The sequence below is a fragment of the Pavona decussata genome, unplaced genomic scaffold (genome assembly GCF_977016875.1).
Source record: "Pavona decussata unplaced genomic scaffold, jaPavDecu1.1 SCAFFOLD_13, whole genome shotgun sequence".
Classification (NCBI taxonomy): Eukaryota; Metazoa; Cnidaria; class Anthozoa; order Scleractinia; family Agariciidae; genus Pavona; species Pavona decussata.
Window position 1 is genome coordinate 1,873,510 of NW_028145436.1, and position 20,640 is coordinate 1,894,149.

Genomic DNA, 20,640 nt, shown 5'->3' on the forward strand with positions numbered 1-20,640 from the left:
GTCTTTAGTCTCCAGTGGTGGATGGCCAATGTCATTAATAAATAAAATCCAGCTTGACATAAGAACCAGTTCATCTAGTGTAAGTATTCAGAGAAGGGTCATATCTCTGAGGTGGCTGCGACTTCCGCTTTGATCCTGTCCACCACATAAAACCCTTTGACTGTTCATTATGCAGTTCTAAAGTATCAGTGCAGGATGTGTGTGTCGTATCACTGTTACTTTCTCTTCCAAATAGGATGGCATCAATTTCACTCTTCTGCATAGCCTTATGGGAAAGAACAACCTGCTGCTTCTAAGTTTGTCTTTAGTCTCCAGTGGTGGAAGGCCAATGTAATTAATAAATAAAATCCAGCTTGACATAAAATCCAGTTCATCTAGTGTAAGTATTCAGAGAAGCGTCATATCTCTGAGGTGGCTGCGACTTGCGCTTTGATCCTGTCCACCACTTAAAACCCTGTGACTGTTCATTGTGCAGTTCTAAAGTATCAGTACAGGATGTGTGTGTCATATCAATGTTACTTTCTTTTCCAAACAGGACAGCATCAGTTTCACTCTTCTGCATAGTTTTATGGGAAAGAACAACCTGCTGCAGACGAACAGCTTTACTGTGAAGTTCTGGAAAGGACTGCAAGGAATACAGGCATGAAAAAAGTTAAATCACTCAAGGGGTACAGCCATTGCAGGGTAACACACAATAACAAATTGTAACCAGACAATGCCACATTTTTTCTGCTTCCAGAGCCTTAAATACTTACATCAGTACCAACATTTTACAGATATAATAATTGCACTGTGAAAAGTCAAATTTCAAGCCAACAAAACAAGTAACAGTCATTTTTAAACTTTGTTCAACATCCAGTTGTACAATAGAACCCACAGCAACTTGAACTCAAGCTTACTTAACTTGATACAGTTCTTTACTCGATCACAAATATAACCCTCCACACTCCCAACATCTGTTAGGTTTCTGTTTTCCCCAAAGAGTTCGAGTTATCATGATTCTAGTGTAGAAAGCGTCAGCTCTGGAACTAACACAGAGAATTCCACTTTGTCTTCCGTAGTTTTGTTCAAAATGTTATGAGAGAAATAATGGTATACACTTTTACAGTTGAATTAACCCTTAGTTTGTAAGTGAGAAACAGTTTCATATTTACATACCTTAGATAGTTGAACAACTTCATCACATGCTGATTGCAATCTTTGAATACAATCTTCAAAATCTAACACACATCAAAGAAAACAAAATTAATGACCATACAGGCTGTTTGAGCCCGTACCATACACATGAGATGATATTAGAAAAAAATCTGAACTGGTCAACACTGGACAGCTACAAAGAAGTCACTTACCGGTACATGTGGAATACATGAGGGTATTTCCGATGGACTTTCATACAAAGAAGTGACAACATTGAAAAGTGGAGGGGGTCAGAAATGGTTTTTATCTTTTACATTGTGCTTAAGAGAGTATTTTTCAAAAGAAATGATGATTTTAATAAGAATGTCTCAACCATTTTGAAAATGCTTGTAGTTTATGACAAAAGGGTAGAAAAAACACACATGGAAAATACAACTCACCTGGTGTTAAGACATTTAAACTACTCAAAGATGAATCACTCTTTATTGATGACTGGTACTTTTCCTGTACAAATAACAAATCACAATCAATCAATCAATCTTAATTATTATCATTAATCCATCTGCCACACGTACAATAGTGATAAGCATTTCATTTCTTGTTATGTACAGTTCCAGTAATTGTCATGTCCACCTCCTCCCTCCCACAGAAAGATTGGGGGGTAGGGGAGTGAGTGGGATACGTATATTTTCTGGTGCTACAGTGTAACTCTGTGATCAAACTTACAGGTCACAAGGAAAAAGAGAATGGTAACCAAACACAAATTGCCTCTATGTTACACTTCTTCTACAATGTAACAGCTACAAAAATTAATGTCATGTTAAGACAGCAGTGACAAGAACTTGCAACTTTGTATCAGGCTCTACAGGTTAACCCTTGATCCAAAAATCTTTCCTTGAACAACATTTTAGCAGCATATCTGATATGTTCATTTATTGGGGGTTACCCTCTAAAGAAACTGTTTTGCTGCATTGATGGCAGAGTGGAAATGAATATTTGTTTAAATCAACTAGGTTGATAAGGTAACTTGACTACAGTAAAGAGATTCAAGTGCTGTAGTTTCAAGCATTAACTCTTTGTCAGACTGAATCAAGAGCTAACTCAAATCTCTTTACAGTTGTCAAATTACCTTAGTTAGCAACTTGGTTGACAAAACTAAAATTAATATTTGGTATGCTTGATTACGTACTGTCCTACATGTACAGTGTATTTCAGGGATATTTTTTAGGAATACAACACACACAACAAAGCAGCAGAACTTTGGCCTATGTGGCTGACTATCCCTTTGAAAAAGGTTGAAAACAAAACATGGAGCTGGCAGAAATTTATTTCATTAGCATTAATTTATTCTGTGATTAGTCATTTTTGTCAACAACGTTTTGTTATTAATAGTCATTGTTGCTGGAACTTTTTCATTATCAGCCAGCAATACATCCAACATTTTGATCAAGAATACCTTGTATCTCCATTAATATAATATTATAAACAGTAAGTGGGGCACTTAAAAACTGGATGGCCAATGCCACCATTCTTCTTACTAGCAACTCTTTCTGTCTCTGAAGAATGCTCTTGATTCCTCCAGTGATCTGTTGCGGATATTTTTTACGTTTGGTTGTTGTGTCTTTTAACAAATCTTCCAATTCAGAACAAAGAGTTAATACTTGAGCAACTCGGTCTCTGTTAAGAGGCTCCATTTCTGAAAAAAAAAAAAAAGGAATGAGTTTTTAACATCATTTTGCAGCCAGACTAAAGCTGTAGAAAACTGAGAAAAATTAACAAAAATCTTGAGTTTAGATCAATAATTACAGTTCTACTGACTCTATTCTAAGTGAATTATCAATTCCAAACATTTATAGCCTGAGTATCAGGCCTTCCTAAGGGGAGGGGGGAAGGGGAGGGGGAGGGGAAGGGGGAGAAGAGGAAAGGAAGGCCTGACACAAAACCTTTCAGAAGTTTGTGTCGAACGTCCGAATTTTGGACGTTGTCGCTGATTGGACGAAACACAAAAGGTTACGTACTCCGCCGGAAACAAAAATTATCATGATAGACTAAACAATGCAACTGTCGTATGTTTTGTATTTTGATATCAAAGGTCATTTCTGTCATTTCTGGGTTACGAGTGCTGCGTTTATCGCCCGTTGAGCAACCGTCGTTCTTATACCCGTTGAGGCATTTATTTGGGTTTTGTACGTTTGGCTTGTTTCAGTGCGTCCGGTGACAGTACAGCCTCTCTAGTTAGGTTTTGAATTGTTTAATAATCTTTAATCCGGGCGCCTCTGATTTTGTTTTCGCTGAGATCTTGTGTTTCTTATCACGGCTATTTGTCTTTTGATTAGTTACGGCTGCGTTCTTGTCATCACTTCTTGCCATCCTGAACTGCGAGATTTGTATTTTCCTCCTGTAATGAAGCTGTATTTAGTCGCAAATTCTGCTCAGTGGTGCTCAACAGAAAATCTTTTGTTTGGAGAGTCTTTTGCAATGGAGCTGTCTGTGTAACTTCAATTCATATCTCTCACAGCGGTCATCGCTGACATGACAGTTGCACGACCGGAAGTTATTTGGATTGGCTACTATTTACGGCGAAGCGTCATGCTCATCGAGGGGGCGGAATACTCGTCTCAATTCTTTTGTGTCAGGCTTTTCTTCCCTTTTCCCCTTCCTCTCTTCCCCCTCTCCCCACCCCCCCCCCCCCCCGAAAAGCCTGATACTCAGGCTAAAACATTTACCAACTGATTACCAAAGCATTGGCTGAAAATAGCAGAAAATTAGTCACAAACGTTTTACTATCACTGTGGAATTCTTAGTAAATAAACCCCTCCAGTCCAGGTAGCTGGTATACCAAAATAATGATAATGGCCAAGGCTGAATGCTGTCCAAAAAATGAACAGAAGGCCAAGACATGAATCTTCAAGGGCAACTGTGAAATTTTGAAGGCAATCTATCAGCCAAGCCAAGGCTGTCATTAAGAGGCCGGGGCCGGGGATTTCCCCCGGTTACTAAGAACGTGGCCCCTGGCTATTTTCATAGGAAAATAGAAGAAAAATAGAACCAAAAGAAATTCCTAGCTGTTTGATTTCCCACCTACTTGTTGTATTTATCCAGCAACTTGAAATCTTAGTGACAGCCCTGCAAGCTAAGGGCATTATCATCCTATATACCAGCAAGCCGGGAAGGGTTTACTTTTTTTATAACCCTCTGACTAATAACTGCTGCTTAATAATTTTGTCAAGCATTCACAATAATGCGCCTATTGTTGTTTAATAAGCTGGGGGGGGGGGGTGGGGCTTGACATAGCCCTGCCTCCACCTGGCAGCTCCCCCTCCCCACCCCCCTGTGTCTTAACACTAAGGTGCATAAGCTCAAAATCAGCATCCTTCAAATCAAAAGATTATGGTAACATAAAAGCATACCTTCTTGAACAACAGAACTGTTTGAGCCCTCAGCTTGGGATACGTTGTTCCATTCTTGCCCTCCAATGGCCACGTTTCCTTTGATTGTTTCCTCTACTGAGTCTTTATAAAGCTTTACAAAAGACAAAGCAAATCACGGATTTGATCTACCACGTAGCTCTCATGAAATACCTGACTAAAGCTTGGTACGTACGTTCTAAATTGTAAAATTGGAAGCTGGCAAATCGTCCTACCTCAAGGAGCTTTTTCTCGAATTCTTCCCTCTGTTCTGCAGTGTAAGACTTCTTTTCAGCTATTTCATGGATCTCGTTCTTTAGTTTTTCATGAATTCTTAGCACAATTTGTTTGCTTTCCACACAAACCTTTCCCTCGTCCGCCATTTTTGTTTTTTCGCGCTTTTTGAACTGTGCGTCGAACTACGCATGAGCAGCTGATTTTGGCCGCAAGGCCCCATGGGATAGTAAGCCGGACATCAACATGGCGGTAAGTGAAAGTGGGTGATATTTTCGTTCAAGTTGTCTGCAATTGTTTACCTTTTTTGAACGTTTTATGACTCTCTGTAGGTTGTAGGACAATGTGCATATGAAAAATTCACGGCAGGAGCAGAGTAAGTTTGTGTGTTCAGTGTTTGTAGTGAGATCTATGCGCTAATTCTTGACCAATAATTATATATGAGAAAGCGTCTAGCCCAGTTCGCAGTTAACTTATCGTTTTTTTCTCATTGAAACCTGACAGGAAAAGTCGACCGTTGTTAATTTTTTCAAGTATTACATGAATACAAGATATGCATTCTCACCAAAAACCAAAATATCTCAGTAAAACAAATGCCTAACGTTTTGTTGCTTAAATATTTTCAATATGTATGCTTTTAACTCATGCAGGAGGTTGGAGTTTATATGTATAAAGCTAGAGCGTACGCTGTACATGAACTCCAGACACTCAATTCTTCTCTGCTTGCATTTGCACACTTGTGTATGTTTTGATTTTGCCAAACTACAGAGCTGGAGGGAGTGGGTTCAAATTTCAGTTCGGTTCTTTGAAATATAATTTGATGGAGTTCAAAGTAAGTGTTAGACCTAGGTGCATTGGTAATGCCTACTCTCTCCTCCCTCCCACCCCCCCCCCCCCCCCTCACACACACAGTAGTCAAGGTCGAAGATACTGGGTTTCCATGACATCTGCATATTACAATTACAATGACAAAATTCAAAGGTTCTCAGCCACTTTACAAAAGTGAGAGAAATTCACTACAAAAACAATGATGCTAAAAATATGTGCATGGTTACACTTTATGTGGCATGGGGGACAGTTAAATCTTAGTTCCAAAACTTTTCTTTGCATTGTATTTAGTTCAAAGTATTGATTTTAATATGTTTGCTGTTCAGTACATTTATGTATATATTAATTTTTCCATCAGTGTTGATGCCATGGGTATGGAGGAGAAGATTAAGGGTGCTCACTTGCGTGGCAAGAAATATACAGTTTCTCAAGATGGTTTCTGCCCTCGGTGTGGAAATTCAAACAGGCTTTATGTTATCTTAGATAAGTAAGTGTTTATTGGTTTTCTAATGCAGTTGAGCCTCCTTAAGTGACCACCTCTCTTACAGTCACAAAATTTCTTTTTTAAGTCAAATTTTGACATTTGACAGCTCATGTTTAGAGAGTGATGTAGTATTTAGTCAGTGATACAGGCATACTCAGAAAAACGAAATCTGAATTCTCCCAACAGGAGTCAAACCTGTACATGAATAACATTCCGATTTCTAGTTTCAATGCCCTACCACCGTGCCGCAGGAGACTCGTGGGAGCTAAGGCCATTAAACTAGGCTCAGGTGACAAATATCTTGCATGCCGTTATGATCTTTAATATCGATATCAGGCTTATGCACATTGAAATAAATGTGATGGTATATATTAAGCCTGGTAAATAAATGAGGGTGGTGTACATGTATTGTTCAGTTAAGTCAATGACACAGGTATACAATGTACTTGGGAATGGAATTTTAAGTATGGTATTAGTTGGGTGAATTTGCTTTCACATCAAAACATTTGACAGCAATATGTTAAGTGATTATGTTTTTTTATGATGTGTACATTTGATCAAACGAGAAACTGTGGAAGAAATTAGAAACTGGGCACTATAAGGATGCAGAGGTGTACTGTTTTATTGTACCCTGGCTCACACCTATTTTAATCTTGCTTTAGTGAATTTAAAGTTTTCTTTGGTGGTATACTTTCATGTGTATTTTAACTGTTTTTTACAGATTATTTCCTATGGGTGATATGCCAGAAATTCTTCACACTCTTATCGCCAAGGGAAGAGCAATTCTTTGGTCCAGTCAGGAAAAGGAAGGTTATAAGGTGAGGAAACATTAATATTAATTTTAATGATGTTGGCACTTATTTAGTGAATGAGGCGGGGAGGACTGGAAAATATGTTGCTTGAGTTCCAACCATGCTTGTGCTTACATGTATGCATATGTATGCACTCTGGAATTTTCCCTGTAGCTTTGCGATAAAAGCATGCTGGAGCTACATGGATTGTATTTTGTTTCTCACTTTATATAATATACAGGCACTGTGTTTTTCTATTTTTATTTATTTTTTTATTATTTTTTAATGACAGTTCACTTCTTGCAAGCCTGCATATTTTCTTACCAAGTATACTTGCTGTTTAATGGCTTTTATTTTAAAAACCTTTAAACATCAATCCTACTGGTATTCATTGGCTCATTTATTTATAATTGAATATGATAATAATTGATTATACCGTAAATGATCTAATAAACGCTGGGGGCGTATATTAAATTTCAAGGGTCCGAGGGGGGCGTTTTAAAGATAAGAGGCATTTAAAAGAGAGAGGCCTTTATTCTAATAACTGTAACATGGTAACCTAAATACAGTATTCTAATAACCTAAATAACAGAGCTTGAACATACTATCAAGTCCGTCCGCTGATAGGTCTAAGCCGTCTACAAAACCATAACGGTATATGGTACATAAAAAGCGGCAGAAAAGGGGAACTGGTAGTTCTTATAGCTCTTATAGTATGCAACTTGCATACCGGTGTTAATTAAGGAAGAACGTAAATAAATTGATTGATTGTATTGTACATCTGTTTCTAGTTTATGTGTGGTTTTCAGGGAAGGGGGGCGTTTCTAAGACAGGGAGCGTTTGTTAGAGAGAGGCGTTTAATACAAACTTGTCAGCTTAGGGGGCGTTAATTAGATAGGAGGCGTTCATAAGAGAGGGGGTGTCTATTAGATCATTTATGGTAATTCATTACTGTTACTATGCAGTCAACAGTGCATGCAGTCATCCAGTTGTTTTAGCCATAATCAATACCTTTATGTCTTTATTAACTATTCAGGATCCACCCACTTTCCTGTGCCGTGGCTTTTGTCCTCCTGACCCTCTTGGTGCTGGGTTTAATGTCAACTGGGGCAATGTGTCGCTTGACAAAATCCTGGAGTCTTTGGATGCACCAGTACAGGTACTGTTCTCACTCTACCATTGCTGTAAACTGTGTATTGGTTATTAAACACAGCTTTGGTCATAAAAATTTCATGATTTACTGTAATTTTCAGTGTATAAATCAACCCTACTTTTTCACCCTTGAAATTACTGTAAGATTTTCTGGAAATAAGGTATATACACTGAGCAAAAACCCCTTGATTATGTAGAAAATTGAGTACCAGTACATGTACATTGCAATGTATATTTTTTGTGGAAGGGGGAAGGTGAGGCAGTTTTCAATCTCTTCTTTTTGAGTTTACTTATCAAAACGCATGAAAACCACCAGCTTTGTTGAGCAAACAGATGTAAAATGATCTGACACAAACATGTGAGCTGTTAGAAATCAGGGCTCCCTGTGAAGCTAATCAGCTGCCCCACATGCCCGGGCTGTGCAGGGCACTGCTCACAAGCAATTGCAGAACGTGAGTATCACTGGTTATGGTGGAAACATGATGATCTCTGTTTGCATTCATTTCACTCTAAGAAGGCAATAATTCCAGCATCAAGCCCTCAAGGAGACCACAGTCAAGGTTTGTCTGTTTTCTCTCCTTATTCTCTTTTTCATTCTGTGCTTTATACAAAGGTTATGTGTGCATTCTCACTGGTGTGTTTTCTTTGTAAAATTTTTATGTCAGTGTTGTAACCATTTTTGGCATTATTACTAGACCCTGAAAAGAATGAAATACTTAATTTGTTCTTTTCTCAGATGAAAAATCAACATTCCTTTAGATACAATTTATTTACAATTTTGGTTTTATTTTTGCATGAACGAAAGGTGAAGAATCCAGTCAAGATGAATCTTCAGACAATCCGTATGTTGTTTTAGACGATTTTCAAGGCAACAAAAGTGAATTCGAAAGTACTTCTCAAGCATCAATCACTCAAAGTATGTATGATATTTAGTTTGCAATTACCTTTTCGGTTGTTTCGATTTTTAGTTTGCAATTTTAATTTATGAATTGCCATATTTTGCTGTTACTAACTGACTTATTTTCCTGAAGTTGGCATAAAGGCTTTTTTACTCTGCGTTATAAAACAACAAGAAATCTTTAAGTATATAAATTTAATGAACTAGTTTATTTACAATCTGCATTTTTTCAGACTCATCGGAACGAGAGGAAGAAAATGATGAAGAGGAAGAGGTGGACAATGATGATGATGATGATGATGATGACGAACTTGATGAAGAAGAACTCATCAAACAAATGCTTGCTAAAGAGCAGCAAAAACTTTCCCAGCCAGATGATGATGATGACGATGACGACGATAATGAACAGCAAGAAGCCTCTGCAGTTTCTACAAATTCCGAGAATGTTTCAGATCAAAGTTCTTCGTCTGATCACGCAATTAGCTCAACCGCAACCATAACAGCATCAACAGAACAAACCTCATCAACTTCGGCAAAAACGAAGTCTACAATGTCAGCTGCAGCTCAGTATCCTGTGTCATCCACTGGTCGTTGCCCATACTGTGGCTCAACGGATGTTAAATATATCGTTGTGGTGTCAGAAAACACTCCAGACTCAGAGCTGCCACAGAGTCTACAGCAGCTGCTTAAGAGCAATCATGCTTTTAAAATGGCTAAAGGTGAGGTGCATTGAGCCACAGAATCATGCAGGGGGTGTCCATACTAATGCAGATTAGAGTTAGTTTGCAGACATAGAATTCCTGATGTACATCACTCCATACATCATGTGATGGTGCAGTTTGCAGTGTCACCACGATTGTTCACTTATGCCTGTACATTTAAAATGTAAGGCTTCATTTTCAGAAAATTTTCTTGAAAGGATATATAGCCTTAGTTCCAGTCACACTCCCATACAGTGTATAAACACCACCACTGGTATTAAATGGGTTCCCTGTGGTCTCTCGCAGAGACTCAATCAATGTCAATATTGCATAGTTATAAAAATCTCATCAAAAAATTGTGCAAACACTCCAAGTAAGTTATAAAAATTGAAAGGTTTACATTACAATCATTTGATTATAAATTGTTGTTCAGTGCAGGCTTTTAGCCAGGATTTTGAAAGTGGGAGTCCAACTTTTAAAGGCCCACATAGGGTTAGGGGGGTCTGGGGGCATGCTCCCCCAGAAAATTTTGAAAAATTGAAGCCTCATAGACCTGATTTCCGTGATTCTGACAGCTGTAAACGTCTTTCAATTTACCTATTAAACCGCTGTTTTTCCTTGATAATTTTACTAAGCTATCCTTTCTTCAACTTTGATTCATTTTATCAAAACAGAAAGGAAACTCACTAAAAAGTGTTAATATAGAAGAAAAATACAACAGCAACACTAAAACAACTCTTGAGAGCAAAAAGGAATGTCATTTTATTAATTTATAGACAATGTTTTGTTACATTAAGCACAGAAGTTCGTAAATGGCCGCCCAAAACAGGTCGTCGAAAATCTCTCATTTCTGAGAAGTGGCCGTCCTTTGGACGGCTGGACGGCCGCCTGGCTAAAAGCCTGGTTCAGTGTACTCACTGAAATATACCAAACATTCTATCTTACAATATTAATTAAATTTTGTGAAGTCTACATCAAATTTTCATAAACTCTACATACAGTAGTTCCCACCTCTGTTGCTTGTCTGTTTCATTCCCATTTTGTCTGTGGTAGGGAAATTGTAGGGACATTAAAATGAAATGAAAAGAAAGGAACATTTTCAAAACATTTTAAAATTGGAAAGGACTTGATCGATAAAAAATTATTTTTCTTTTGGGAGAAAATCACAGAAAATAATTCAAGTAACTATTTTAATTACAGTCTGATAAATTACAGTGGGTTGCTAAGCTGTGATTTGTAAATAAATTATACGTATTTAATAAAGATTTTTGTCATCTTCTCAAATGGCCACAAGAACTAGCTTCTCGCATGAATTGAAGCAGTTACTTCCTCCCACCTTCACATAAATGGCTTGTCAGAAACGTTTGCTTGATTTAGTGAAATAGCCATTTTTATTTTAATTAAAAAATCACTAATTTTCAGTCAATTGACTTTGTGTAACAAGCAGTGAAATCAGAAAAAGGATCCAGTCCAATCAGTAGGAAAGATTCCCCTGATGTTCATATTCACCTAAAGCTCCAACCAAATGGATGTGTTTCAAAATGAAACTAAACCTTTTTCTTCCATTTTCATGTTTTGTCCACACAAATTCACATAAAAATGTAAACATTTATAAATTAATCAGAAAAACTAACGCAGAGAGGTTTCAATGACATCCTGTCATCATTATCAAGAAAATGAAGAAAATTTACATAAGTAAGTAGACAAAACTAAACTGACAACAATAGTCATCAAAACGTTGAAATCTCTCTGCGTTAGTTTTTCTGACAAAAGTCAATCTTATACATTTATAAATTGAATCAAATGAATTCCTGTGGACTTGGCTTGAGAGTGCCAAAATTACTGTTATTTTCTCCCGTACTGCAGTGGTGAGTGTAAAAGGTGTGCAAAGATGCTGTGTCTGTTGCAAACCCCCTTTAGAGTATTTTACAGGCCTTCTACATGCATTGCTTTGCATGAGTTTGCAATTCGGTTCTAACACTATTGTCAACAAGCACCATCTACCTGAACTAGAACTGACTACAGACACATTTGCTGTTTTTCATAATCTTTAGCTGAGGCAAAAGCAGTTTTGTATAAACAAAGGCAAACAGACAAAGAAGGCGATGTTACTCATTAGTATAAGGCATGCACAGTTAAAAAATAAAATACTTGTATCCTGTGAACAGCATTGGTAAATGACTGTACAGAAAGAAACCTGGAGTTCATGGAAATTTTGAGATAAGGAAACAATTTTTACATTAAACCAATGACTGGCAATTTGTTTGAAAAATAGCAACAAAATTAAATACTGGTAAACAGAGAAATTTTAATTAAAAAATCAGTTGTTAAATAAGTCACTGAGAGCTTTTTCCATGCACTCCTTGATTTGCAGTGGCTTGAGCTGAAAGGAAGACGCTTTTTCCTTTCCAACTAATTAAAGTTTATTGGATTAAAAACTGAAGCAAGGACATATTGTATTTCTTTCCTTAGGAAAACAGGAAAATAATTCTCTAATCCTTTTTGATTACAGTTATTGTTAAGGAGAGGTTCAGGATTGGTTCCTTTGTATTTTGTACAACCTTACTTTTTAATGCCACGTTATATGTACCTCTTTCCTTATTTCCTTGCAGTGGTGATCATTGCCTTTGAATTTTTCTGTAAATGTTATTAACAACAGCGTTTTTATGTGCTCTTGTGATATTATCATGATAATAACTTGCAGATCTGCTCTTGTTTAACATACACCAGGTGAGAGTGAGCCACCTTCATTCCAGTGTCAGAAGTGTCAATATGGCTTCAATCTAAACTGGTCTAAAACAAACCTTGAGGTCATATTTGGTCTGCCCCCTGCTGTGTCATCAGCTGCCACCACTTCAGCTGCTTCATACACATCAACAGCTTCAACAACATACCAGACACCCTACATGCCACCTGCAGCTTACCCATCCTACCCCCCACCAAGTGTGCCGCCACTAGGGTACCCTCCCCCTGTCAGAGTCCCTCCCCCAGTTCCTGCAGTACCATATCATGGGTAAGTGAAATGATTGACTGTTTGTCTACAATACACCCAGAGATCTGGAGTATAAACAAATTATTGTTTTACTAGCAAACTTTTAAAAAATGTCAGTTGAGTTTTTGAAGACATGATTCGGCATGACTCACATTGTATGCTATCTTGAGTTTACTGAGAATGACTGGAATTCTATACTTTCTCTGGTGATAATTCTAACATTATTTTATTCTTTCTTTCTTTCTTCTCATCAGCTACCCACCTGCCACATATCCTGCCTATCATGGGTCATATTATCCCCCACCTGCTGTCCCCCCACCTGTAGGGGCATATCTTCCTTATGCATCACCTGGTGTACCACCCCCTGGGATACCTTACCATGGGGTACCACCCCTAGGAATTCCTCCTCCCGGAATGCCCCCTAGGATACCACCACCTGGTATTCCACCCCCTAGGATATCACCCCTTGGGATTGCACCCCCTGGAGTACCACCTCCTATAATCCCTGGTTACCCCCCTCCAGCTGTTCCCTCTGTCGCTCCACAAGCCTGGGGAAGCTACCCTCAATCTCAGCCCATGTACCACACCCCTTCCAGATACCCACCTCCCCCTGCTAGAGGTCACCTCCCTCCTCCTGGTGTACGACCCTACTACCCACAACAGCAGCACCTCAGACCACTAAGGCCTGGTGCCCCACGCCCATGGTACAGAGGTCCAGCACACGTAGCAGTGTCAAGCGCAGCAGTTCCACCCCAACAGGTTGCTGGTGCCCAACAGATGGTAGAAGGGGAAATCGGTGAGAAAGCAGCTGCTCGATTTGAGATGGTGTTGAATCAGATCGATCAAGCCAAGGCCCGTGTTCGTCATGAGAAGGAACAGATGATAGAGTTCCATAAAGCAGTTCATGGAAGTCAAGCGTATCAGCACACAGAGGAACCAAATGCTCTGACAGACGAAGGACAAAAGATGCCGGAGTACGAGGAAAAGCCTCCTGGGGATGATGATACAGGTAATGCACTCATGCTTGTAGAGGCTGCTTTAGAAACTATGAGTGTTTTCCATTTGCCAGAACTGCCTTGCCAGTGAGACCGGCCAGTCTGTAAATCAAATGAGTCATTTTGAATGGATGGTGCTGCAAAATCTTGAAAAATAATCACTCCGAAAATAGTATTCGCTATTTTGCAGAAATTCGAGGGACTAGGATAAAACTTATTCTTCAAATTGTTTCACGAACTGACCTACCTGGCCGGCCAGTTTTGACAAATGGAAAGCGCCCGACATTACCATCTTCCGTGTCATCCAGACTTTGTACACTACCAATGTCTCTGCAGTGGTTAGAGAATGTGACCAGTCTGCGGAAGATCATGGGTTTATTTGTCCCATAACAAGGCCATGCTGGATACACAGCTTACAACATAACGGTTTAAAAAGCCTGCAAGTTTCAATATGAAATCTGCGGTTTGCTTGACAAAACCACTCTAAGCTTTAACTTTTGAGGTCACACGTTGAACTAATGATTTTAAAGGGGATGAATTCCTGTATATTACAGTTATGCCGGACGTTTATTTTTTGGTTTGTTTTATTTATACCTCCCTTACCTTTCGTTTCATAATTATTTTATTTTCTTCACTTATGTCTTTCAGGGTTTGGCTCTAGCGTCATTATAACCCAGTCGTTGGAGGAAGAAAAAGTCGTAGAATCAGAGACCTCAGCGACAGCAGAACGTCCTGTTTCACCATCACAAGTGACGCCCTCTGATCTCAATGAACACACGGAGGTGATTGCACGTGACAATGACGTGACCGCACGTGACCACTACGACACCACAGCTCATGAAACCGAGGCTGACACTCGTGATGTCTTAGAGACTGCTGTCATTGGAAACGACGATGATTCCAAGGAAGATCAAAATGTTGACCATGTTGATGATGAACCGAAAATGATGGAAACTGTTCCGGAGGAGGTAGTTCCTACCCGAGGAGGTCGCCCAGGACGCTCTAAGAAACAAGCGACGTTACTGAGCCCACCTTCTGCGACTTCCACGCGACAGACACGGCGAGCACGGAAGTCCGCAGCCGCTGTCACTGCAGATGATACCGATTCCACTGCAGCTGAAGAGGAAGCTGTACCAGCTCCAGGAAGGTCCAGGAGATCTCGCAAAACAAAACCCCCCAGCAGAGAGGTAGAAAGGCTGGGCACTGGGGACGATCGAGAGGAAGGCACGGAAACAAGTGATGTGGAGATGAAAGAGTCATCAGACGAGCACAGCCAGAGCAGTGTGTTCCCACAGACAGAGAGTGACTCCATACATGAAGTACCCAGTGAAAGTTTAGCCTCCTCCTCGGAACCAGAGGCAACCGATGCTGATTTAGTGCGTCCGCAGCGCGGGAGACCAGTACGAGGAAGGAAACGAAAGCAGGAAGCAGCTGTTCTCGCACCTACCGCTAGAAAATCGAGACGAATGGCAGCGGAGGAACGGCACGATGCAGACAAGGAAGAGGCAGAGAACGTGATGGAGGAACGTCCAGCTGTTGTTATTCAAGAGGAAGATACAGAGATGGCTGTTACAAGTGTTAGGGTGGGGAGATCGCGGAGGGGTGCTTCAGGTGGAGATGTCAAGCAGCTTGAGGCTGATAGCGGTGCTGTGGGCACAGCTGAAGGAAGTAACAGTGAACAAGATGTTGACGACTCTGAAGAAGCTACAGAAATACCTGATATACAGGAAGCTAAAATTCAACCAAAGCGTCAAACACGAAGATCTAGACAGCTGCCACAAGAGTCAGACGCGATCACAGCAAGTGAAACTGCAACTATGCAACAAACAGCACCACCAGAAGAGGAAGCTGCAGAATCCGAAGAGACTACGAACACACGCCGAACTCGTAAGTCGGCTCCGAGACATGCCTCGCCAGAAACCGACAAAGGCAATAACAATCGCCGAACACGAAAGTCTGCACAGCTGTCCTCTCAAGAGTCTGAGATGTCAGACAGTGAACAGCACCAGAATAGCGACCAAATGCAAGAGGATGATTCATCGCAAGACACAAACAAAGCTGTAGTTATTCAACAGGAAGAAAAAGAAATGAAATTAGATGCCTCCCTCGGAGAGCAAGAAGAAAAGACTGGTCGTCGGACAAGGAAGACTCGGAAATCTTCGGCATCACACGACGAGTCTTCGGGTTCTCGGGAAGTGTTCGTGTCACCTGAGTCAGATGCGTTGATGGCAAAAGAAGAAGCTGGAGATATTCGACAAACCCGAACTCGCAAATCACCCGCCGTACGCGACATCCAAACAACCGAGTCCACCACGCCGGCTCTGGAGGAAGATGAACACACAGCTCGGACGCGAAAATCTCGGAAATCATCGGCTTCGAACGGAGACGCGACAAGCGAAGATGTTCAGTTACCAGCCGAATCCTGGACTCCCGAAGATAGTGCGTCTTCTCGACGAACGCGAAGGAACAAAGCGAAACCTACAGTGCATGAAAGCAGTGATTTGTCTCAGGAATCGGATGATTTAACAGCTGAAGGTGAAGTAGAGGAACAAGCTCCTGTGGTGACCCCTCGGGGGAGAGCTTCTAAGAAAATGGCGCCTGTTAAAAGCCCAGAAACTGTCACTAAGAGAGTTACCAGAGCACGACAGAGAAAATAAACAAGCTAAGTCGGTTGATTTCAGAAAAGATACACTGTATTGTGATGAAAATAGTGCAGATCTAGTTTATGGTCACTGTATATATGAAAAGACCTAAATGTCCCTTCACCATTTATTATTGTCTGAAGGTACACGGGTTTTTTTTTTTACCATGGTATAAAGACGAACATATTTTAGGTTCAGATAAGTGTAAATAACCCACCTTTCAATCCCAAAGTGTCGGACGAGAGCTTGTTTTGTTTTTAGACTTTTGTTAAAATATATCATTTGTACATACGTTGATCCATTGAAGTGTTTCCGTTTGATTGATTTCCCGCCAACGAGAATCGAAATATTAAGCTGGACGGCAATATGATTGTTTCTGGAGATTTTAAGTGGATGGTAACAACACAATTAAAATTTGTTGTTTGAAGTTTGTAAATGTTCTTCTCGTGAGACTATGAGCAGTTGCTTCCTGGGGCCCATTTCTCGAAGGTCTTGATAATTTACCAAGCGTGATAAGCATTGATTTAACTTTCAAAATCCATGAAAATTAAATTTATGTTGAAAAATATTGAGTTCAAAAATAGCCACCGAGCCTGGAAGGGGCCCATTTCTCAGAAGGCACGATAGCATGGCCTTAGAAACCGGTGGGAAACGGAAACTGAATAAACGCGCTGTTCTCTCTTTTTTTATACACCACCCCCCCGCCCCCTTGTGTGCCCGCTCGTGTCTTGGTGTCTCCCATCCATATCACTTCCTCAATTGATATATTGCTTGTTCCACACGCGCAGTTACGTTGACAAAATCTAGCATCAGTCTAAACGCTGAATGGGCCCTTTGTAGCTAACGTTCACATGGTACAAAAAAAAAAACCTTGCTGGATGGCAAGCTACGCACTGGGACATCCAAAACAAAGAAAATTCAAATTTGACTGGATGAAGTCGCTTTGTATTGGATGTCCCAGTGCGTAGCTTGCCACCCAGCAACCATTTGACCGTTAGCTACAAAGGGCTCATTATGGACGGTGCCTACTTTTGTTTCTGCGCATCTCGGGAAGCTCTAATTTATTGTGGAAGGTGCCTACAAATTCAGAGGATTTTTGCGCGGTTTATGATTATGCGGGAAAGAAGATCTTAGCAACGGGTATTGAAATCGCGAAAGAAAATTAGGGGTAACCACGCATTTTTCAGAGATAATTATGCTTGAATTTAGAAAAAGATTTGATACATGTATTTTAAACCTTTTTAGAATTGTTGTTATTTGATTTTCTCTGAAAAATGCGTTGTTACCCCCAATTCTCTTTTTGGATTCCAACAGCCCTTGTTAAGATCTGCTTTTTCTCGCATAGCCATGAACTGCGCAAAAATACTCCTGTAGTAGTAGGCACCAGTCGACCAATGTGGAGTATGGGTCATTTTTTCATAACCATTCGACTATGGCTGTTTCTAGCCTTCAACAGAATCAGGGAACCTAAAATATACAAGTTATCCTCTGATTAGAGCACAAACAATGCCTATTTGTTCACCAGGGTCGCTCTAACCTCCCTTCCCCACTTCTTTCTCCCACCCCCCCCCCCCCCCTCCTTTCTTTTCCAGGGTGAGGTAGAATGTGGACCCCGGGAACAAAGTTGGGACAGTCTCGTTATCACGGTCCCCTGCGTCACGTGTCCCTCTTAGCTGACGGCTGGCTGATGGCGTCTGGGCACGAGAACACCAGGCTGACGGGAACAGCGGTCCTCGGGTTTCCGAGCTCCAAGCTGCCGACGTCTTAAAGAGACAGGTGTCTTCAGGGATGTCACTTGTATCTCGGGAACAATCGTGAGTGACTGAGAATCGAATCCGACGGATGAGCGCGAAAGTTGCGTGGCGTCAACCTAGGGCATGTTTTTTTTTTTTTTAACAATTCTTGAATGACTGCGTATTAACAGGTATATTTGCTACTTGCTAAGTATAATACAGGCTTGGCATATAGTTGGAATCAGAACTTAACAACTTTGTAAACTGTTCAAGTTCTTGGTTCTTGGCTTCCCGCCGTGAACTGTCACCGATCCTTGAGTCTCGTATAGGCAAACATCAAGAAAATAATTGACAACAGCAGTGCTAGGGACAGCGCAGTCACGAGGAGAATAGCCAGAGAAATGGAGTTTGTCGCTTCACTGTCCACGGGTAGATCGTCTGTGTCTGTTCCATTTTCGATACCTAAAGAGAACAGAAAATGAGGCTTGGGCGACTAAAACCTAATGCGGCCACGAGCGCGGTAGGGGCTTGATGGCGGATAAACACAGGGCTCCAAATTAGATAAGGGAGGCTGTGTTCAGAAATTTGTTGAATATGGACATTCGTGTAGTTGCTGTCTACCACCCTGGCTAAATCAGAAAACAGTGTCAGAAAACGATGATGATGATGATGATGATGATGCTGATGCCAGAAAACAATAATAATAATAATAATAATAATAATAATATGATGATGATGATGATGGATGATGATGATGAGGAGGAGGAGGAGGAGGAGGATGCAGCAGTATTCCAGATAACTTTCAATGTCAGGGAGTCAATGAAGGATTTTGAGGCCGGAGCAAAGTTTGCGTCCATGATTCAAAGACCATGGTTCGACAATGGGACTTGTAATGCTCCTTTATAAGTTCGCTCGTGGCCGCACGCAAACATTCAGGGTACTCTTTCTCCACATTATTCACACCTATTTTATTAATGAATGAAGGTGAAAGGGTAGTAAATAGACAGTGGATGTTTAGAGTACGGAAATATAAAAAAATAATAATTACCTTTTAAAAAACAGACTGCAGAAGAGAGAAAAAGAATGATCCTTGCTAGGGTCTGTTCACTGGCCATCTACCTTTTGAGAAAAACAAAATGTTCGAAAATAAGTTTAGGCATAAGAACTCGTGTAACAGTTCCCTTGTTTAGTGTAAATATAGAATATAGCCTCCTTTTTTCTCGCTTTATCTTGAAGTACAGAGACGGATTTTTGAACCAGTCTTTTGGGTTTTGGGTAACCTTAGTTGATCTGGGTACTTGTGTATAATTCGTAGGCTATGTTTTAAATCTCGGCTGGAGTAAATTACCGTTAACCTACGATCAGGTCCAATTTTACCAGCGCTCTTATCTTCTCCTATGCGTGGTATTCTCTTATGGTTGCTTCACTGAGTTTCTCGCGGGAATCGTTTACCAAGCGAAACGATCGCAGGTTGTACATCGTTCCAGTAACATCTTTGCTTTCATTTTTTTCAAATATTTCAACCATAACAACACAATTCGCTGGGTTCATTGCTAAAGAAACTGGTACCGCTGCCCAGAGATGCCAGACCTTCAAGACATATTAAGTTATATCAACAGAGTTGATAAGGAGTTGGCTATAAGGTAATTTGGTCATCGTAAAGCGATTCGAGCGCTGATGTTTCGAGCGTTAGCTCTTCATCACAGCGAATTCACCAGTTAGGAACGTTCGTTTCCAATTCCCACCGACGCGGCACCACTTTAGAAACTGACCCCCTTCAAAAAAAAACAACAACAACAACAACATGCGGTAGAAACTGTTCATTATGAACCAATATTTCTGCGTTTAAATGCAACATCGCGTCATAGGTTTCTTGATCGGCTCTAGTTTCGGCGTAAAAAAAGTGATGGAGTTTCTTTCGCTTACTGCATTATCCTGATTAATTCAATACCTGATTTGCTGTTTGGCAATTATCACGGCAACCTTCCTTTCGCTTCAGTGTCGTGAAGGTTTTTGTTGTAATGCATTCAAAACACCAGAACTAAGTAGAAGCTCATTTATCGGTAAAAGTCTTTATTAATAACTTTTTTTACTAAGTCTGTTGTTATGTTGATCAGAGTTTGTTGTACACTGAATCCACATACACAAAAGTAATTAGCACATTCGAATGATCGCAGTAAATTAAACCAAATAGATCTTTGTTCCAATGTTTTTGCATTACTGGCGCAAAACCTCATCTCGTTCCACGCGAGCATCCCACGCGCGTGTTTTTCCCGCGTGATAAGAACCATCCAAACGAGTAACTGAGTGCACGGACTAAGCGCACAGCCAGTGGCCATTACGACATTAACCTCGTTCCCAGGGTCCTCTGAGACCCTGAGAACGAGGTTGAAAAAGAAATCTGATGGCGTTTGACGCCACAACAGTGATCATCACTTATCCTTTATCAGAAAGATATCACCATTAAATAATGCGGCGAGTGATTACGATTTCTCAAATTAATTCAACATTATCTTCTAGTTTTCATCAGTAGCCAAGCTTCGTACGTTAAAATTATTTCCCTTATATATTTTTTTCATCAGTCTTCTCCACGTTTTTGCTTGACAGTGCGTTGAAATCGTAAGGCAAAATTCTATGAAGATCACT

The 20,640-nt window shown here is 40.3% G+C and overlaps 2 protein-coding genes across 3 annotated transcripts; one reads left to right on the forward strand and one right to left on the reverse strand.

The window, feature by feature from the left end:
* Positions 1–231: 231 nt before the first annotated feature.
* LOC146487832 (uncharacterized) lies at positions 232–5,048 on the reverse strand. Its single transcript, XM_085127742.1, has 6 exons — positions 4,781–5,048; positions 4,548–4,659; positions 2,676–2,833; positions 1,578–1,641; positions 1,159–1,220; positions 232–625 (listed from the first exon to the last, which is right to left on the reverse strand). The coding sequence occupies exons 1-6, from the start codon at positions 4,925–4,927 to the stop codon at positions 371–373; spliced, it is 798 nt and encodes a 265-aa protein (XP_084983868.1). The 5' UTR covers positions 4,928–5,048; the 3' UTR covers positions 232–370.
* On the forward strand, positions 5,016–16,688 carry LOC146487833 (uncharacterized). 2 transcript variants are annotated; one of them, XM_085127722.1, is made up of 10 exons: positions 5,016–5,154; positions 5,965–6,093; positions 6,812–6,908; positions 7,918–8,040; positions 8,548–8,593; positions 8,839–8,949; positions 9,165–9,650; positions 12,363–12,645; positions 12,879–13,633; positions 14,268–16,688. In XM_085127722.1, the coding sequence occupies exons 2-10, from the start codon at positions 5,975–5,977 to the stop codon at positions 16,274–16,276; spliced, it is 4,029 nt and encodes a 1,342-aa protein (XP_084983848.1). In that variant the 5' UTR covers positions 5,016–5,154; positions 5,965–5,974; the 3' UTR covers positions 16,277–16,688. The 2 variants fall into 2 exon arrangements, with proteins under 2 accessions (XP_084983848.1, XP_084983855.1); XM_085127729.1 differs by having other exon boundaries at positions 8,551–8,593.
* The last annotated feature ends 3,952 nt before the right edge of the window (positions 16,689–20,640 follow it).

Coding starts and splice junctions, on each gene's coding strand:
- LOC146487833 (XM_085127722.1), top strand. CDS start 5,975: ATGGGTATGGAGGAGAAGATTAAGGGTGCTCACTTGCGTGGCAAGAAA. Junction 9,651..12,362: donor TGCTTTTAAAATGGCTAAAG/GTGAGGTGCATT, acceptor AACATACACCAG/GTGAGAGTGAGCCACCTTCA. Junction 12,646..12,878: donor CCTGCAGTACCATATCATGG/GTAAGTGAAATG, acceptor TCTTCTCATCAG/CTACCCACCTGCCACATATC.
- LOC146487832 (XM_085127742.1), bottom strand. CDS start 4,927: ATGGCGGACGAGGGAAAGGTTTGTGTGGAAAGCAAACAAATTGTGCTA. Junction 1,642..2,675: donor AGAGACAGAAAGAGTTGCTA/GTAAGAAGAATG, acceptor TTATTTGTACAG/GAAAAGTACCAGTCATCAAT. Junction 626..1,158: donor AAGTTGTTCAACTATCTAAG/GTATGTAAATAT, acceptor TATTCCTTGCAG/TCCTTTCCAGAACTTCACAG.